This window comes from Fusarium keratoplasticum, chromosome 7, assembly GCF_025433545.1.
Source record: "Fusarium keratoplasticum isolate Fu6.1 chromosome 7, whole genome shotgun sequence".
In the NCBI taxonomy this organism is placed as follows: Eukaryota; Fungi; Ascomycota; class Sordariomycetes; order Hypocreales; family Nectriaceae; genus Fusarium; species Fusarium keratoplasticum.
Window position 1 is genome coordinate 1,768,380 of NC_070535.1, and position 18,883 is coordinate 1,787,262.

Below are 18,883 nucleotides of genomic sequence, written 5' to 3' on the forward strand. Positions count from 1 at the left end.
AGTTATTTATCACTTTTGTATTTCTTTTTATGTTATTAGCTACATAGGCGGATATTTAAGATATTTAATTAGCATTTCATTTAGATTCGATTCAAATTCGAATTCCAACCTCATGTCGCTCTTTATTAAAACTCAACTTTAAATTATATTATCCTTCTCCATCTATCCTCCGAAGCTCGATACAGACTCAGTATACAAACTATCATGATACTCCTCCCCGTCTTAGTCATTGGCACAGCTTCGTACACCTGAACCTAATAACTGAGCTTATTTACTTGGGATCGCTCGCTTCAGCGTTCGGGGCTTCATCGGTCCAGTCAACTAGATATCGATATCCTACGTCGTAGATGATCCATGATCAGCAATATGGTTTGAGAGCTCGGTAAAGTCAAACTCACGGCAGTGGGACGGTGTCGGGTCAGGCGCCAAAGCGCTGCTCCACCAACAATAACAGCCTTTGAGGGTATTGCTTCATCTCCCAAAATCTTCTTCGCGGCAGCGAAAACGGCGAGAGCGGCAGACTCCAGGGTAGCTTGCTGGACAGTCATGGTGATGGGTTTGGATGGTTTAGGATGGTCTGTGATGTTTTGGGATGGCCAGGATGGATGGGATGGATGGGAGAAGAATGGTGTGCTGATGAGCGCATTGTGCGGTGGTTGACTTGATCTTGCCCCAACATCCCCAAAGTGAGGCAGAAGGCAGCCGCGTTGGATGGCACGAGCATCGCATAGGTTGACTAGGTCTTGCTCATGTGACCATCCATTTCTTCTACTTACTTCTAGACATTGTCCAATTCTTGACGCAGCAAGAAACCCTAAACCATTGGGTCAGTTGGATCCCAGCAGTATTATTATCTTTGAAAGTTTCAATCACCTATTTAAGACGTCGCTGCCTGCTGCAGGCTCAACATTCTCACTTTCACCTTCATTTAATCAGCAATACCTACATAACTCCTTCAATATGGCTACTCGACGCATCCTGATCACACGCGGATCATCCACTCTCTGGCAGAGGCCAGCGCCATTTCCCAGTCCCTTCCTCTCTCGTCATGTGATCGGCTCAATGAGCCATCAGATTCACTCCAACAACAGCTCAAAAGCCTACATCCCTCATCACTTGGTTCAGCCTCAGCGCGTTGAGCCATTAGTCTTTCACCCACACTCCGCGGTCTGGCGGCCTGCTACGACCGTGAACCCTGGATTGAGTCGCGGAAGCGTTCTAACGACTGCGTCTTGGAATCTCAACTGGTCTGACCCGGATCCTGCGGCTCGGATGCTGGCTTCTCTGGCTCATTTGGAAGAGATACTTGGTGCTGAACCTCAGAACCTTGCAGTCATGCTGCAAGAAGTGTCTCCCACCTCTCTACGCGCTATGCTTGGGCATCCCTGGGTGCAGCGCAACTTCATTCTGTCTGATGACAAGCCCCCGGAGGTTCCCCGAAAGGTTACACTCGACGCGTCGTCCGTCTTAAGGCAATCTGTTCAGAGAGAGACGTCATACTTCACAATCATGATGGCATCCAAGAATTTACCGGTCATGGCCTGTTTCCGCGCACCTCTTGTGACGAACATGGGGAGAGATGTTCTTGCTGTGGACATCCATACCCATACCTTGAGCCAGGAGGAAACAAACAACCACCAAGAATGCGTCCGTCTCTGTACGACACACCTCGAATCACTCTGGCAAGGCAAGGAATATCGGCGAGGGCAGCTAGCTGTCATATCCGACCTCCTTAAACAGCCCATTCTACCCGGCTCCCGAGTCATCGGAGGAGTAGTAGGAGGCGACATGAATTCAATCGACAAGTCAGAACACAGCTTCCACAAGGAATCACAGGTGGATTTAGGAGATATATGGGAGGACAGCCAAATGATATCCCAACAGCGCGGCACTTGCCAACATGAGGAGGGCGGAGGCACCTGGGGCGACAGGTCTTCTCGACATCGAGGCCCGAAGCGCTTCGACAAATTCCTCTACACTGGCTCCATCGAGTCCTTGGCGTTCGAGGATTCGTCGAACTGCTCAGACCGGGTCCGTCGTTTCGGGGCTGGGTTGAAGACTGCGGTTGAAGTGTGGGAGCTTGAGAAAGAGGACACGGAAGTTGTGGGAGGACAAGTCGTGAAGAAACTGCACAAGGAATATATCTCTGAAGAACGTTTCAACACCCTCAAGCAACTGGGATTCTTGGGAAGTTTCAGGGCAAGACAAACGAAGATGGATGCCAGAGTGAGCGATCACCGTGGTATTCTGGCCAGGATCAGGGTTGTCTGATTAGAGAATACGGGCAGTACAGTCTTAAAATTAGCCTTATGAATACGTAGAATGATTATCACGCTGCAGAAACTCTTCACGCTTTATCTCTTGGATTCTAGAGAATACCTAAGCCATCATTTCATCCCATAAGTCACAGGCCCCCCAATGCCTTCAGTGCCTCACGTAGCGCGGCAGTTGTCTCAGTTGGGCTCTCCAAGGGCCAAAAGTGCCCACCAGGAATGAACTTGACCTCCAAGACCTTGGCTAGAGGAACAAGCCCCTGGATCTCTTCAAGGTTGAACCATTCGCGCGGTTGAGTTGGGCTATCGTGGCCCTGCATGATGACAATCGGGCATTGCCACTTCCACATAAGCCTCCTGCGTCGGTCGAGCCATTCCTGGTGAAAGGTACTTGCGCCATAGTATCGAGGCACGGCCTTACTGATTCCTTCGTAAGCAAGCTCTTGAGCCACACGCTGGAGGGTTACAGCTCCATCAGGAATCTCCCGAGCAGTGAACCACATGTAGGCTGTCAGGGCAAGCCGCTGTGCATCCTCCATAATGCCGTTGTATGGGGCGTGGAGGAACAAGGCATGCTGAGAAGACAGAGCTGGGTTGTAGTGGATGAGGTGCTGTTCTCCACGGACGTAACCAAGCACGCGGTCTGGGAAGAGAGCAGCAATGTAATCGCCTTGAACAGTTCCACGATCGTGGGTGATAAGACTGTGGCAGGGGTTATCAGGGCATGCCCAGTACTACTGTGAAAGGGCACTTACTAGAACTTCTCGATGCCAATCTTGAGCAACATTGCAGCCAACTGTTCAGCCGCTCCTTCGTGCCGGTAATCGCCTGGTTCCTTGCTCGACTGCCCATACCCTTTCAAATCCGGAGCGATACAAAAGTAACCATCCTCCGCAAGGGATGCCATATGTTGATGCCACTCAAACCAAGAATCTGGCAGTCCATGCAAGAAGACAACTGGCTTTTGCTTCCCCTCGCTACCACACGTCACATAGTGGAAGCTGACAGTATCGTAGTCTCCGGGTGACTCCACAAAATGATGAGTGAAGGTGACACCGCACAAACGCTCAACGGAGCCATCAGTATCGGGTTGCCGGAGGATCAGGGGGCCAAATTCTGCGAGACGCTTTACCACTTGTTCCGGAGATGGCTTCAACTCGGACACTGGCTTCATCCGAGGAGGGAGTTCGGTGTATGTCAGCTTCTCGGCCATGTTGAGTGAGTGATGGGAGGACAAAGATGTATGAAGGTGGTTGTCTGTTGGCAACTTATTTGAGCAGGTCTTGGCAACCTTATATAGCCATTATCACTATCATAAGGTTGTCACTCCCAACCCGTCATTTTGCGCTTCTGATGTTCCAATCCAATCGGCGACTTTCATCAATCAGGGAGGCCAACGGAGGGCAAATCAATCCCAAAATCCGGTCTCTGATAAACGGATTTGCCTCACCATCTTTGTGAATTCCGTGCCAGTGGCTTGCTTGTAGAATCATTTCAGTCAGAAGAGTCAGGCCTGATTGGATGCGGGCGCTATGGAAGGCCTACGGACACGGACTTTGATGCCGGGTCGGGATTCCGAGAATCGGCCACAAGAGCGAAGATCGGCCTGCAACAGCCAATCAAGCCGCAGCTGCATATTTTCGTACAGTAGTAGAGTACCCATGATGCGAAGTCTTAACGGCCCTGTTTTGTCAATGTCTGTGTCCACTTGGTAGCTGCTAAGGGTGTTCCTATCCCGTGTTCCATAGCCATGGGCCCCCGTCTTTCTTCACCCTTGCAAGGATTCCATGGCAACAACTATCAGATTCTTGGTTTATTTTTAGTCCGTAAAACCATCCTATAGGAGTGTTCTTGTTGTATTCCAAGTGATTAAACTGCTTAGAGCTCCTCCGAATCAAAGATACGGCCAAACTCCTCTGGAAGGGACACCTGCACCTCGGCTCGGGCAACAACAGGTTTTGTGCGAGTCAAAACCTTGCCATTCGCATCCACTGCCTCCGCAGTGACAAGTAGATCTCTATCCACTGAAAAGTCCCGAAGCTCAGCATGAGTCTCAAAACCGTTGCGCTCAAACTCTCCCAGAAGCTGGTCTTGCGAATGGTCTAGAGATCGTGCGTAGAAACGCCATGATGCTGCCTCGGTGTCTCCATTCCAAGAAGCATACACATCCAAGCCAGTCTGGTCACTTCGTTTGAATGCGACAACAGCTGGTTCTTCAGTCGGAGTTCCAGTCCAGTTGGCTCGGAAACCTCGGTAACTTTGGACAAAGATTCCCTCAGGTGCGGAATCCAGGTAACTGTGAAATATGACCTTGCCCTCCTTATTAAACTCTGTCACGGCGCCGGCCTGACCCCAGTTGACGAAAAAGTTCTTGTTGGGGAGAATCTGCACGCTGCCTTGGGTGTGGGCAGATAGACCGTCGGGTGCATCAAACGTTCTAAGTGCCTTTGCGGTGCCCTTGTTGTGATCCAACTGAAAATATCTGGCTCTGGAGAATGGATGGGTCTTGAAGGGGGCGGAGTGAGCTCCGTTGTCGAAAAGTGAAATGAACTCAAGCCTGCCATCAGGAGAACGGCCCCGGAATCGCGCATGATGTTGGAATGAGAAGCGATCTTCCGGTGAGACTTGGAACGAAGACCCACCGTGGAAACCGCCAAGCTGCCATATGATGTCTCCGCTTGTCCCATTGATTTTGAAGATGGCGGCGATGTTGCGGGCAGACAAGAGATAGTTGCCCTCGTCGTCTTTGTCAACGCTGTTGATATGGAAGTAGTTCCAGGCATCAGTTTCATTCCTGCCAGATCCAGGCAGACCTGCACCAAAGTCCAGAGGAAACGCGCTATCTGATCGGTTTGTTAGTATAAACAAGTATATGCGGAGTGTTAGAACCTCAACTTACATTTTGGGTCAACGTGGTCAAGACTTTGCCATTCAAACAGGACATCGCCAGTTTCAATATCTACCTCTGCATGAATGGTTAGCCATGGAACAAATCGTCGAGGAAGATCTATGCATGCCTTGAAACCCGCCAGAAACAATCCAATTCTGCCCCACATCACCTCCCCAGGGCTTCAGAGAGACAACCCTAGGTGTCGGGTTCTCAATCAGTGCCGTCTTACCATCAACAAGACGGAACTCGTGCGCTGAAGCGAGCCTATGAGACTTGGCCCTGACAACTTTGGCCACTTCATAGTCACTCCCAAGGAGAACATGATAGCCATACATGCGACCATGAGTCCCGTCCAATTTACCCTGGAACGCGCGGAGATAGGTCTCACCCTTCCAGGTGTCAGGGACAAAGTTGGCGACCCATCCTGAGTGGTAACCGAGGCCAGACCAAACCAATTCACCATCATCACGGAATATGTAGGCGCCAGGCTGCACAGGACCTTTGTGGCCGTTGGCGAATCCTTCGTACGGGGTGACGAAGATGTATCCCTTTTCTACTGAGTCTCGATCAGCAGGGACTGTGATGTTAAGTCTCGGGACTGCGAGGTCAGGGCGGGAACGGTACTGCCAGTCGGCAGCAGCGAAAGATGCCAAGCCGGCGGCAGCCAAGGGTAAGGACCAAGTGATGGGCTTCATGATGACACAGAAGATGATTGAAAGTGCTCAGGTCAAGATCGAGCCGATGAGTGACTTGCTTTATACTTGAGCAATTGGCAATTGAATCGGTGACTTGGGGATATCCCCTCATTCGGGATCATGATACAATCTTGGCCTTGATTACGCCATGTTAAAGTCAGGATGAACCGAAAGAGAGCTTTGCATGTCTCAAAACAACGGCCAGTGATGGTATCATCCGTTATCTCCGTACTATTGCCGCCGGGAACGGAAGCGGTCTGGACTCGAAGCCGGCGGATGTTACCCAAGCCGGTCCGTTCTGCAGGGAACCAGGAACTCATCAGCAGTTCTAGGAGTCTTTCCTGGTATGGTCGATGGTCTAATTGATACAAGAGAATTCCCTAGGTTTCAACATGGGTGGAACAAGACTAAGACTAGTCTTGCCGTTGTAAACGTCCCGTTCAAGGTGACTGCTTCCATAGCGAGCGTGACATCCAGAGAATGGCGAAATGCCGAGTTTTCTCAATTTATGGTGGTTTATTGTTGAAAGGTATGAAAAGTGTGGAGAATTTTCGATCGCTAAAGGCTTACGAGAAGAGCCCTGACCTTTCCGTGTAACCCTTCCAGTACTCTATCATCGCGAAGAATTACACATCACTAACTGAAGCGATAACCGACTTTAACTGCCTAGGGCTAGTACTTAAGCAATTGAAATGGATGACTTTATTTTTTTGGCCGACTTGGTCGCGAACCACTGAGACTGAAGGGCCCGGTGTGCCCGAGGGGGTACACGTGACCTTCTAGTCACGTGGCACCCCCAGAGTGCTTCCTCACACAATACTCACTAGTCCCTGGCCTGGAACACCCCATACCCATGTCCGTAAGTGGGCCTAAAAGTGAAAGTCAGGCCATTTTTTGAAAAGTTTGCCAGAGGATTCTTTCTTCTTTCAACCCTCCAGGATCAAATCAAGTTTTGCCGTAAACCTCGATTTATACCTAGCCAATTCAGTCGCCATGCCCCCCAAGAAGGTTGAACCTGTCACGGACAATGTCGTCGCTTTCGGCAGGGTTCGCAAGAACCTAAAGATGGGATGCGTTGGCCTTCCCAATGTGGGAAAGTCGAGTCTATTCAACCTCTTGACCGAGCAGAGCGCCGCTGCTGAGAACTACCCCTTTTGTACGATTGAGCCCAATGAGGCGAGATGTGCTGTTCCCGACGCTCGATATGTAAGTTGAGTCATTCTACAGAAACACAATCGATGGATAACTAAAGTAGAAAATACATTAGGACTTTCTCTGTGACCTTTGGAAGCCCCCATCCATGTACCCCGCGTTTCTGCAGGTCACCGACATTGCTGGTCTGATCAAGGGCGCTTCCCAAGGAGAGGGACTTGGAAATGCCTTTTTGTCTCATATCCAAGCTGTTGATGGCATGTTCCACGTTGTCAGGTACAGCATTCATCGGTACCTAAATTGCCGCACTTTCACGCTAACTCAGACTCTATAACAGAGCATTCGATAACGATCAAGTTTTGCACGTCGATGACTCCATCGATCCCGTCCGTGACTTGAGTTAGTTCAGTTCGGCCAAGTTTCTCACCCTAGCGAAACTAATCAGTGCATTTTCTAGATACCATCCAAAGCGAGCTTTGCAAGAAGGATCTCGGTTTGTATTGCCCTCTGAATCAGCTTAACGTCAGCTAACCCCCTTTTTAGACATTCTGGACAAGCAAATCGTCGCTGAGGAACTGATTGTTAAAAAGGCCGGCGGCAAATACAAGATGCTGCCTCTCTTCACAGAGACAACAACCAAGATCCGAGCAGTGAGTCCATACATTCCAGTCTCCTAGATCTGACCAGTTCGTGCTCACAATCGTGATATAGATGCTGGAGAAGGATCAGCCAGTCAGAGACGGAACCTGGACACCGGCCGAGATTGCCCTCATCAACGAGAAGATCCAGCTAATCACCACCAAGCCCGTTATCTACCTCGTCAACTTGACCATGAAGGACTACCTCAGACAGAAGTGCAAGTACCTGCCGGCCATTGCCAAGTGGGTCACCGAGCACGGAGGTGTTCCCCGAGACATCATCCCCTTCTCTATCGAGTTTGAAGAGAAGCTCTACAGCATGAAGGATGACCCAGATGCGCAGGCCAAGTTCCTGGAGGAGAGCAAGGTCAAGTCGAAGTTGGACAAGATCATCACTGAAGGTTTCACGAAGCTTGGTCTCCAATACTACTTCACCGGTCCGTTCACACTTCACCATCCTAGTTGAAGTCCGCGCTGACTTGTACATAGCTGGTGAGAAGGAGATCAGATGCTGGACTATCCCAAGAGGGTGTCTGGCACCTCAAGCTGCTGGAGCTATCCACAGCGACTTCGAGAGGGGTTTCATCAAGGCTGAGGTGGTCGCCTACCAAGACTTCTACGATCTCTGTGAAGGCGGCAAGTCCATGGGCCCAATCAAGGCCGCCGGAAAATATCGACAAGAAGGAAAGTCTTATGTATGTACTTGTGGATTCAGACTCCTTCCGTTGCTGCATCAGCTGACTTTATTCTCCCCCAGGTTGTCCAAGACGGAGACATCATCCACTTCCAATTCAGTAAGTTAGAAATTGTCGCCGATTTGCGGGAGAGTGCTGACCGTCGTTTCAGATGTTTCAAACAAGAAATAGGTGTCGCGTGGTTATTGAAATACAGAAGATTGAAGTTGGAACCTGGTTAGAAGCCTCATAAAGAAATGCGAATAGAAACTACATGCCCACAATTGCAAATGGCCCATCAATCTTGCTACATCAACACGCTGCGACGCGTGTTATCGCAAGGGGAATACCGCAAACCACGTACATCCTGTATTGTAACAACAAAGAACCTATGCAAACGCCCATCATGTGGCTCAGGCATGGAAATTTATATACATATCTCGGCTTGTCGCTGGCACCCTAGGCCCGGACGGCACGGTGCGGCACCGGATACGGCCCGAGTTAATTGTGGGGCCGTGACCAGTACCTCATCCCGTTCTCAGGGTCTAAGGACTATAGAGGTGATGCAGACTGCTGAGAACTGCCTTGGCGAGAACACAGTTAACATATTTATTCTGAAGAGCGAACTACCACTGCGTTGTGAGGATGGAAGTTGATTAGAATTGCGATCGAATTCAACTATGTGGGTGTTAACTAGCCATTCACTCTGGAGGCAATGGGTTCAGTCGATCGCGTCATTCCGTGCCTCCGTTGCGCTATTCCGTGTTTTCTCCTTGAATCCGCGCTCAGTAGGGTGTTTGATGCCATAGCATGAATTCTTTTCTCAGCTCATAGCATTCAATTGCCACATTGCAACGCCGTATCTACTCTTTAATGGAAGAATTACTCAGGCCCGCCAAGCGTGCCAGGCAAGCTTGTGCCCCGTGCCGGTACGCCAAACAGCCCACTCATGCCTTGACTTGACCCTGAGAGACATAGTCGGAAGAAGTCGAAATGCTCTGGAGAGCGGCCCGTCTGCTCCTCCTGTGTCCGCCTCAGACAACCGTGCGCATATGGTTCCGAGCCGGCTCAGCTCACTCACCGTCATGATCCGGCAACGGCCCCGTTGCCGTCCGCGGGGCCGGAGCAGAGGCGGGAGCGCGAACTGACACCTGCAGAGGATCGATCCATGGTTAGTGTTGTATCTTACGGGGACTCGCGGAGCCGTGAGTAAACTAACCCTTTGAAGCGATCACGAATGGAAAGCTTGGAGAGCACTCTGTCTCAAGTGGTCCAGCGCCTAAGAAGCCACGAGCAAGGTCTTCCGGCTCAAGGGCCACCCGGACGACCCATGCAAGCAGACTTGACAAATGACAACGAGCCGCTCTTCGAGGTAGAGAGAACAACTTCTCAGGGCTTAATTAAGCCTCTCACGAGAGAGGTATTGACTGTGGTTGCTCGAGCTTACCTGAAGTACTGCGAATGTCAGCCCATCCCCTTGTTCGATGAGACCACATTCGTGCAGTCACTTCCTAGCCGAGAGCCTGAACTGGTATACAGCGTGTTTGCAATAGCGATACGCTTTTGCGACAGCACCCAGGTACCTCACCCTAGTCTTGACCAAATCTCACATTACTGTGAGGCAGCTTACCGGTTGGTGATGCCCCGTCTCATCGATGGTAATGTTGAGCTTTCGACTTTGCAGACGCTCTGTCTGCTTTCATTGCTCTACCTAGACCGCAAGTATTTCTGGCTCCATTCTATCATTCTTATTTGCTAATCTGTTAAGTACAGTCGGCCGCTACGAAAAGAGTCACCTGCTGTGCTCTCAGGCTACGTCACTAGCAAAGTCTGCACGCCTTTACAGTCACGCCGCCATCAAAAATCAAAAGGAAGAAACAAGCCGGTGTTTTTGGGGGGTGGTACTGCTTTGCAGGTTACTTGGCCAACCTGAGCAGCTTACTTCACACCTCCAGACTTCCACCCTTCCGTTTCCAAGTAGTCCTTCAACGCCCGGACATGTCCTGCGCACACCTGTCTCGACCCAGGATGGCTCTCCCTATCCATTTGGAATCCTGCAAGTTGTTTGCCAACTCAGCAGCGTCTGGTCTATGGCGCTGAACTACATCCAATCCTCCAGTGTATCTCCCGATAAGGATGGCTTTCCGTGGAACCCTGAATCCCTGTACGCCAGGACCACGGCCGCTTTGATGAACCTTGGTCTCAAGCTTCCCTTAGCACATAGGTATCGAAGCATCAAGATATCAAGCATCACTGGTCAGATGTTGGAAGAAGACCGGCAATACTGGGGTCCATGGTTCCTCAGCCGCATGATGTACCACACGATCCTCTGCATTTTAAACCACCCTCTCCTCCTCACACTCCAGATTCGGGGCGTCCACAACGCATCAGAAGCCTTTCTGCAACAGACCCTCTTCTCGATATCAAATCATGTCACATGGGCCATGCACTTCATTCAGTTGATGAAATCCAAGCAGTTTTCGTCAATCGACTCTATCACCATCTATTGCGTTGCTGTCGTTGCCACTGTCGAGCTCCAGCGCAGCTTTCCCCAGACCAGCGAAACACGCAACAAAAGCAAACGAAATTTTGAAGAGTGCGTAGAGTTTATCGAGACTCTGGGCAACAAGTGGGCGTGTTCCAAAACAGTGGTAGGTATTTCAATGGTGGTGTATCTTGGTCCAATGCTTAGGCTTCTCCATCTAGGTCAGCAAACTCCGGCGCCTAGAAGCAGACATGTCTTCCTGGTCACGTTTTAATCTGCAGAATGATGACGATGACATCCCGGTAGATGTCTCTGGGGTCTTCGGCATCCTGGACTTTGCCACTTCATTATCCGATTTGTCTTCCTCTGAGACCATGAAAGACTCTATCTTTGGGCCCGTCCTTGGTCAAGACATCCTAAAGGCTGGATTAGAGCGCCCGGGTTATGCTCATTTACCAGGACTACAACCTGTCCATCCGGATGTGGTCTCCTGCCAGCCGCCAACATCAGCCGACGGCCAAAATACTCTTAGAAATGAAGTTGGAGAAGAAACTGCCCTTGTTGGCGACTTTACTCTGCCGGCGAGCGAGTTCTTCGGCGGCCCCTTCCATGAGCTGGGCTTACCGGCAGACGATTCGGGATTACAGTGGTTTTAATATGAGAGTTTTCATTAACACCTGTAATGATTCAAGACTAGTCTCACGAGATATAATCGAGCCATAGGTAAATTCAAGGGCAGATACTCTCTTCAGCCCTACAGGGAAGAGCTCCACGGCTAAAACGACACAGACCAGTTTGAGAAGCGATCTTAACTGATCCTTGAAAACCATCAGCTGGGCCAACATAGCCGGGCATGGCCTGGGCTCGCCAAGCAATCACAGTATTCTAATTTTAGTGTCAATTTCGATTCGTCAATCTCCGTCGATGGTCAAGTAACAGGCACGTTCAGCTCGTTCAGGTTTCGCACTACAAATACCCTGAGGTCGCTCCCTACCTACCAACTGGCTCCTTTCAAGCTTTTTTCGATGGCTTCATGAAGTACTACATCTCTAATCGTATTTTCTAAGCGAGGAGTCAATTGTCCCATGCACGCTGGTATCGTCAGATCTGATTCAACAAGGCCCACCAAGACCACAGTCCAGACCACAATGCTCTTGACAACCATGGCACAGCCTTGGCATCTGGGCCCAGCTCACATCAGAATTCCACAAAGCTTCTGTTCAGCTCATGTACAAACAGGGCCCTAGTCTACTTGAGGCTACTGATTTAGTTCCACACCGCGCTCCGTCCTCATTTCCAAGCGCAGTATGCTTCCTAAAAGGGTAAATCCTTTAAGCATCTGAACTGGCGTGCATGCTCATGCCACTCGCAAGCAACAGTCATTTTCTGTTTCTTTCTCGCAGACACTCTTTGCTTCCTTCATCCCTCTTTCACATTTCGCCAAGCCATCCACTGATCGTCGCTGCTGCCAATACTGTAGCCTAGAGAGGGGTCTCGTCATCGTCATCGTCCTCATCCTGCGCCCCATCATCATCGATACAATATGCAAGACAGCGAAGGCCTTCAGGTGGACCACGATGCTGGAGGTGGTACAAAGGCACCAGAGGTGATCGCCGCGTACAATCAGTCGTCGCCAGCACCTTACTACGTGCCGATCGACCAACAGCATCAACATCAACAACAGTCAGGCGGACCCTTCGGCCTCAGCCTCTGGCTTTTTACCATTATTGTCGTTTCTATCACTGCTGCCATTGTTGGAGGAGGTGTAGGAGGAGGCTTGGGGGCCGCCTTGTCAAATTGTCAGAAGTGAGTACAATTCCTATTGCATCAAAGACATGCATGACGCTGACACTAGTCATCTCGTAGCTCGGACTCAAAATGCCCAGCAGAGGCTGTTGGTAGCAACAGAAGCTCAACAACCACCAACCCAACCCCCTCAGCCACTACCAGCGCCGCCTTCTTCACACCGACCCCAGCCTCCCAGATTAGAAACCTCACCTGGTTCTGCGAGGATGCAGAGCAGACTGAGACAATCCAACTTACGAACGGATTCGAATTCAAAGTATACTGTGGCACCGACGGCGGAGGCGCAAACAATGCAGAAGGCGGCGGAGCGCTCAAGGACTTGGTGGGAATCATCGCCTACTCGCTAGAGGATTGCTTACAGGCCTGCACACAGATGAACGCCATGAACGATAACCAAGACACGGGTGTGACATGCAAGAGCGTGTCGTTCCGTGCCAATATCGCACAGTCGTATAAGCAATATGGGGGCAACTGCTGGCTGAAGGATGCAAAGAAGAGGCGGCCGTTTGGCTACAACGCCGTGTGGAATGACATACCTTCTGTGGCATATGGAGAGTTACTTTAATACGGGAGGTTCGATTAGACTCTGATAGAATGGTTGTGTTTCTTTACTTGGTGTTCATGGAGAGCTTGGTCGGGTTGAATTGTAGTTGTTGCGAGTCTCGGACGTCCAGCCGGTATACTCTCTAGCCTCAATCGTAATATTTCTAACTCCACTAAGAGGAAATATCACCCATCGCACTTCTAAGTCGTCATAATAATCAGGAGCCGAACATAGCATTGTGATCCTGAGGTACCTAATTTTTAACTTCCGCAATACAAGTTGGAACGGGCTCCCTCAGGCATTGATATGTTCACCTCTGTGTTAAAAAATGAGAAGAAGTCCGGGAGAGGACAGTTGCGACACGTAAATGGACAAATCGAACGCTCGATTGATAAGATGGTGCAAGAGCTGGTCTGAGAGGAGGTGGAGCATTCATGCCCAATTGGAGGCGTAATAAGATGTTAACGCACTTGCACGAGCTTCGCCACCACATCTGTTAGTGATCTAGCAGTCCAGCAAACTGCTCCGCTGACGTCTTTACTTCCACCTGCTTACCCTATAGTACCACACTTGTCGTTTGATCAATAGCTATTACCTGCCTAGCAACACGTGTTTAAAACTATCGCTTGCATCCTGCAGAAGATTCCACGGCAATAAAAAGAAAACCCCTTTATAAAACTTGTTTTGAAGCGAGGAATATCCCGTACCTCACAGAGACTCTTTCAACAGAATCGCTCAAGGCAAAAACGTGCAGCACTAAATCAACATCCACCTCAAATTTGACGGATTGCATTCGGCCAATCATGTTAGGACTTGCATCTACTCGACGAATCACTGCAAGCGATTGAGATCCACCTGCAAGTCTCAATGCGGAATACGAAGCGGAATACAGTCCTCGCCCCAATAAATGCATGGTTTCATCAAAGGACGCGCTTCAAGGGCCTAACGCGATGAACGCGTCGTTGTTTCACGCGCACAGCCACATCCCTCGAATGATGAGGATCTGTTTAATTGGCCGTGATTCGAGGATGACGGGGTTGGCCAGGCTGCAATAAGCACTAACAAGTGTGCCCTGCTCTCAGATCGTAGGTGAGATTAGGCAAACATCCACAACCTCGTCATGATCTATCTTTGGATCCATTGATCGCTCTGCTCTTGTTGACAATAAAGCCATTCACGCTCCTGGCGTGCTTCTGAATGATCATCAAAAGTCCAAACCTCAACATCATCTCACCAAACACACTCTCATCATGACTGGCTCTCTGGATAGCCTGCCACCCGAGCTTCTCTCCATCATCACCGAACATCTCGGTCACGATGACAGGAAGAATCTTAGCCTGGCCAACTCGACTACCCGCACCATGATAGCGCCGTTTCTGTTCAGGGGACTCAAAGTCAAGTGTCCGTTGCCGGAAGATCATATACTGCAGGACGTTGTCCAAAAGTTTGGCGCTCATGTTCTGAACTTGCACCTCCACGTCACGTTTTTCCCGGGTCAACCAGACCCAAACAAGGAGGAGGACGTGGACATGGATGGCAATGAAGAGATGGAGGACAACGCAGAGGACGCCGTGGACGAGGACGAAAATGAAGAAAGTCAAGAGAACGAAAATGCTGATGAGGACTCTGACAACGAGGAGCCTGAAGATGACAATCCTGAGCAAGACGATGCCGAGGAGGACGAAAACGGGTCGGACGAAGAAGAGCAAGAGGAGGAGGAGGAGGTTGACGGTAATGAGGAGGAAGAGAATCGTTGGTACTGGGAAAACCCGCCTGAGTCGGTCTGGGCAAGAAAGTCGGCCGATGTTCTAGCTGTGAAGGACCTCATTCAGTTCAAAGGCCTACCACGCTGTTCCATCCTCAGCATTCATACCATGGGAGTCGAGAACTTTGAGATCGAAGCTGATTGGGATGACAGTGATCTCTGCGGCTCTGGTATGTACTTTTGCAGCTATGACGAAGACTGGGATATGGTCAAGGAGAAGGAAGAAAAGTACGCCTGGCGAGCAGCCTTGAGAGACATGTGGCACGACGTTGCAAACCTCTCCAAGACCCAGCACCTGGAAATCATTCACTTTTTGCCGAGAAAGAGCTCAAGCTGGAAGACGCTCGAGTGGTCGAAGTTCTTGGGCCGCCTGAAAGAACTGGCTCTTTACCCTTATGGAGCCGACAATGGAGCTGGATGGCACGTCAACACCTTGCCCGGCTTCAACGACTTTTTCAAGGAACTATCTTCAGTCATGCTCCGCCGTGCAAAGCATGTTGAACGACTAAAGATTGTCGCCCACGATGACGGCTTTCTGAATTACGACTCTTTGAAGCTGTCCCCTGGGATATTGCCGGAGCTGCAGGTGCTTCATCTGGAATACATGGCTGCACCAGCAATCCTGGTACCTTTTCTCGAGGGAAAGCCTCGCAACTTGAGAGAAATCCATCTCAGTAAATGCGTAGCCGTGGAGACTAACGAATACGACTTCGAGCTGAAGACCTGGGCATCACTCTGGAAGGCCATCAGAGAGACGGGAGAAAAGCCCATCCGTGTAACCTATCAGTATCACAAATCTCCTCCATTGACCGAGGAAGAGAACTATGCTGATGAGGATGAAGATTGGAAGCCTCCAGAGGATGAAGAGGAGGGCATTGTTCGGCTGCGGAGGATGGTGGTAGAGGATGAAGAGATCATCTGGCCCTACGTTGAGATTGATGAGAAATATGGAATGGTTATGGACAATGATGTTTTGAACGCTGAGCATTTAGGAATGGGAGATGATAACAAGGAGTACAGGGCATTGATGGATGAGATGGAGCGGAGGAGGAAGGGGGTTCCGGCTGAGTGATGGGTTAACTGGAAATCTTATTCTTCGGATTGTCTAAGTAAGACTCACAAAATCGATTTCATCTCTGAAGTGTCTTTGGTATATAATCCGTTCAAATAAGAGGATGGCATGATGGAGCTTTATGCTTCTCAAAGTACCTACGTCTACCGACATCTCACATGAGACTCATCTCTGCCCGCAGCAATGACGTCATATGCCACTCGATGAGCGTCATCGTAAATCCCGCATCATTTCGAGAGTCTTTTGAAGAGCCCAACCACGGTAGACAGACGCCGCGATTGTCAGCTTATAGGGGAGAGAAACAAAGGAAAAATGCCCCTTCAGCGACAAAGAGCTAATGCGTCCAGTGAGACGCGACAAGTGAAGAAGCGCTCCAGGTTTGGTGAGTGAAACTGCGTGAGGGGGGTTCAAATAGAGCTCGTAAAAGAAGTGACTTAACAAGGGAATACTCACTTATACCTATTAGGTTGTAATGCATGCAAAGCGCGCAAGGTAAGACTCCATTCGTATCTCATCGATCCCCTTTACTGAAGCCAAACAGGTCAAATGCGATGAGCGTCAAGATACATGTGCCAACTGTGAAAGCTTGCACCTCGAGTGTACCTATTCTCAATCACAGCCAGCTCCTAAAAGAGCAGCTGCCAAAAGGAATCGGAGATCTTGCAATGGCTGTCGAGTTGCCAGATGCAGATGCTCGGGAAGTTCTACGGATCACCCCTCATGTCAGAGATGTCGTGAGAACGAGATCCGATGCTCCTATCAAGACAGCACAAATCAACATGAGCAATCAGAGCCAGGTCAGCAAGGTAGTTTAACGGTATCTAGGAGTATAGGCAATATTGCCGGCTTTATCCATCGCGGCTCTATCTTGTCTCCTGCGGCCAACGAGACAAATGCACAATTAGACTGGTACTATCCCTATCGACCTTGTGAATAACACCATACTGACAGTCCCAAGGCTAAGTTCTTCAGAGCTCCCAGATGGGAAGCATATCAAAGTTCTAGTTGAACACTACTTTCAAAATTTCCATCCGCTTCGATGTTACGCCTTCATTCACAAGCCATCCTTTATGCAAAAGCTAAACGACAGGTTGGACTCTGATCTGCGAGATGATGCGCTGTTACACATCATGTGCACTATAGGAGCACTGTAAGTGTTCAATCATTCTATTTTTATACATCTATTTGCTCACACGAACGTTAGATTCTTTGCGCTCGAGTATAGTGATACAGTTCAAGAACTACCAACATCAGTTGTCCTGAAAGCTGGCTCGCAATGGGCTGCCACAGCTGAGCGTCTACTCCTTGGGAATACGCATCACATTTCAGTTGATGGATTGATGGTATGAGATCACGCTGCTACCACAAATCTTTTCACTCACGCTACTAGACTGCTCAACTTCTTTATGACTATGCTCTTCGCATGGCCAACTTTACGCAAGCCTTTGTCTTGAGCGCCTTAATGGCGAGGATGACCCAAGCTCTGCAACTGAATCTGGAGTACTCCTCGGACCTTTTCAACCAGTCACCCAACAACACTCTATCGATAACAGCCAGAGAGTGTCGTAGACGCCTAATGTGGAGTTGCTATGTCACAGACGTTCTCTGTAGCAATGGCGTTGAGCAACTGACCTTGGTATTCGAGAAACACATCAGGATCCAGCTGCCATGCCATGAACGGAACTTTCTTCATGAACGGCCATGTATCACAAGAACATTAACTGGCTCGCCTCTCGACTTTATCCCCCCTGATAAGATACCAGTTGACATAGACAGCAATATGGGCATGCTGGGCTACCTCATTCAACACCTTGAAATACGACGGCGAGTTCTATGGTACATCAAGCACCTGGATCAAGCCAAACCTCCATGGCTTCCCGACTCGGAGTTTGCACAGTTAGATCAAGAATTGCAGGCTTGGTACATGTCACTCCCACCAAGTCTTCAGTTCACGACTTCGACTATCTACCTACGCAAGGAGTCATCACAACTTGGGGCTTTATGCTTCTTTCACTGCACTTACCATCAGACCATGCTGGACTTTTATCGCATTGGAACCCCCGAACTATTCAAGCTCCGATCGGCATTCCATTTCTCACCCGAACAACATGACTTTCAGCGACATTTGCAATACGCGTTGTTCAAGGTGGCCCGTACGTTGGCCGCGATTGTCGCTGAAGCGGAGCAGCATGGGCCTCGGATTACCGGTGATACGTGGTTCCCTACGATTGCCTACGAGAGCAACAGAGTCATGCTCTACTACCTGACCCAGGTCACGGATCCTATGGCTCTCGATAAACGAGAACTAGTGTTGAGCACTATTCCATACTTGCAGAGTAACCTCAAGGCTCTCAAGACAATGCGTGCCACTAATGCCATGGCGGATAGCCTCGTGAGTGGTCAACCCCATGTCTGAGGCGTGTGCTAATCTCAACGTGATAGTCCCGCGGAGCCGAAAGCATGCTCCAGAAGTTGGGAGTTGACTCCAACAATATTCTTCCCCTACCAAGCGTCATCCTGGACGACCCATACTTGGCCTTCCCAAGCCGAGACACGCAGATCGGAGTGGATGCACCATCTCAGAGAGCAGCCGACTCCGATCTCCATCCACTTTCCATTTTCCGTATGGCACGCAACGAGATCCCAGAGGGTCACGCTCCGGCAGTATCTGTGCGCAAGAGCCCAGTTCCAGCCGAGGAGGTTCCACTGCAGCCTCCTCAACTGGATCAAGATCTTCATGGATTTGAGCAAAACTTGGATCTGTTCTTTGCGCCGGATTTAGCTCAGGACTGGCAACTTGCAGAGATGCTTCTCGATTCGGGGACGGTTGGAGATGGGCCAATATCATGGATTGGGATGCCGCAACCGGGCTTATAGAATAGAGATCAC

General features: G+C 49.9%; 8 protein-coding genes and 1 pseudogene across 9 annotated transcripts, besides 1 other annotated feature; 6 read left to right on the forward strand and 3 right to left on the reverse strand.

Moving 5' to 3' along the window:
* Window positions 1-321: 321 nt before the first annotated feature.
* Window positions 322-548, reverse strand: NCS57_00973400 (uncharacterized protein; the record flags this gene model as incomplete). The annotated part of the gene is made up of 2 exons (XM_053059500.1): window positions 322-336; window positions 399-548. 2 exons carry the CDS (start codon window positions 546-548, stop codon window positions 322-324), a joined length of 165 nt encoding a protein of 54 aa, XP_052911571.1.
* Window positions 549-960: 412 nt separating this feature from the next.
* Window positions 961-2,271, forward strand: NCS57_00973500 (uncharacterized protein; the record flags this gene model as incomplete). Its single annotated transcript, XM_053059501.1, has 1 exon — window positions 961-2,271. The coding sequence occupies one exon, from the start codon at window positions 961-963 to the stop codon at window positions 2,269-2,271; it is 1,311 nt and encodes a 436-aa protein (XP_052911572.1).
* A 133-nt stretch (window positions 2,272-2,404) lies between these two features.
* On the reverse strand, window positions 2,405-3,486 carry NCS57_00973600 (AB hydrolase-1 domain-containing protein; the record flags this gene model as incomplete). The annotated part of the gene is made up of 2 exons (XM_053059502.1): window positions 2,405-2,975; window positions 3,029-3,486. The coding sequence occupies 2 exons, from the start codon at window positions 3,484-3,486 to the stop codon at window positions 2,405-2,407; spliced, it is 1,029 nt and encodes a 342-aa protein (XP_052911573.1).
* A 665-nt stretch (window positions 3,487-4,151) lies between these two features.
* NCS57_00973700 (uncharacterized protein) lies at window positions 4,152-5,858 on the reverse strand (the record flags this gene model as incomplete). The annotated part of the gene is made up of 3 exons (XM_053059503.1): window positions 4,152-5,116; window positions 5,173-5,238; window positions 5,393-5,858. The coding sequence occupies 3 exons, from the start codon at window positions 5,856-5,858 to the stop codon at window positions 4,152-4,154; spliced, it is 1,497 nt and encodes a 498-aa protein (XP_052911574.1).
* A 981-nt stretch (window positions 5,859-6,839) lies between these two features.
* NCS57_00973800 (uncharacterized protein) lies at window positions 6,840-8,514 on the forward strand (the record flags this gene model as incomplete). The annotated part of the gene is made up of 9 exons (XM_053059504.1): window positions 6,840-7,064; window positions 7,126-7,286; window positions 7,348-7,409; window positions 7,468-7,503; window positions 7,554-7,660; window positions 7,722-8,085; window positions 8,138-8,343; window positions 8,406-8,442; window positions 8,495-8,514. Exons 1-9 carry the CDS (start codon window positions 6,852-6,854, stop codon window positions 8,512-8,514), a joined length of 1,206 nt encoding a protein of 401 aa, XP_052911575.1. The 5' UTR covers window positions 6,840-6,851.
* A 1,036-nt stretch (window positions 8,515-9,550) lies between these two features.
* On the forward strand, window positions 9,551-11,463 carry NCS57_00973900 (annotated as a pseudogene). Its single transcript has 3 exons — window positions 9,551-10,044; window positions 10,091-10,973; window positions 11,029-11,463.
* Window positions 9,551-11,463: a sequence feature.
* An 887-nt stretch (window positions 11,464-12,350) lies between these two features.
* NCS57_00974000 (Apple domain-containing protein) lies at window positions 12,351-13,178 on the forward strand (the record flags this gene model as incomplete). Its single annotated transcript, XM_053059505.1, has 2 exons — window positions 12,351-12,613; window positions 12,674-13,178. The coding sequence occupies 2 exons, from the start codon at window positions 12,351-12,353 to the stop codon at window positions 13,176-13,178; spliced, it is 768 nt and encodes a 255-aa protein (XP_052911576.1).
* Window positions 13,179-14,407: 1,229 nt separating this feature from the next.
* Window positions 14,408-15,994, forward strand: NCS57_00974100 (uncharacterized protein; the record flags this gene model as incomplete). The annotated part of the gene is made up of 1 exon (XM_053059506.1): window positions 14,408-15,994. One exon carries the CDS (start codon window positions 14,408-14,410, stop codon window positions 15,992-15,994), a length of 1,587 nt encoding a protein of 528 aa, XP_052911577.1.
* Window positions 15,995-17,124: 1,130 nt separating this feature from the next.
* NCS57_00974200 (Fungal-trans domain-containing protein) lies at window positions 17,125-18,871 on the forward strand (the record flags this gene model as incomplete). The annotated part of the gene is made up of 4 exons (XM_053059507.1): window positions 17,125-17,144; window positions 17,199-17,337; window positions 17,385-18,386; window positions 18,437-18,871. 4 exons carry the CDS (start codon window positions 17,125-17,127, stop codon window positions 18,869-18,871), a joined length of 1,596 nt encoding a protein of 531 aa, XP_052911578.1.
* Between the last annotated feature and the right edge of the window lie 12 nt (window positions 18,872-18,883).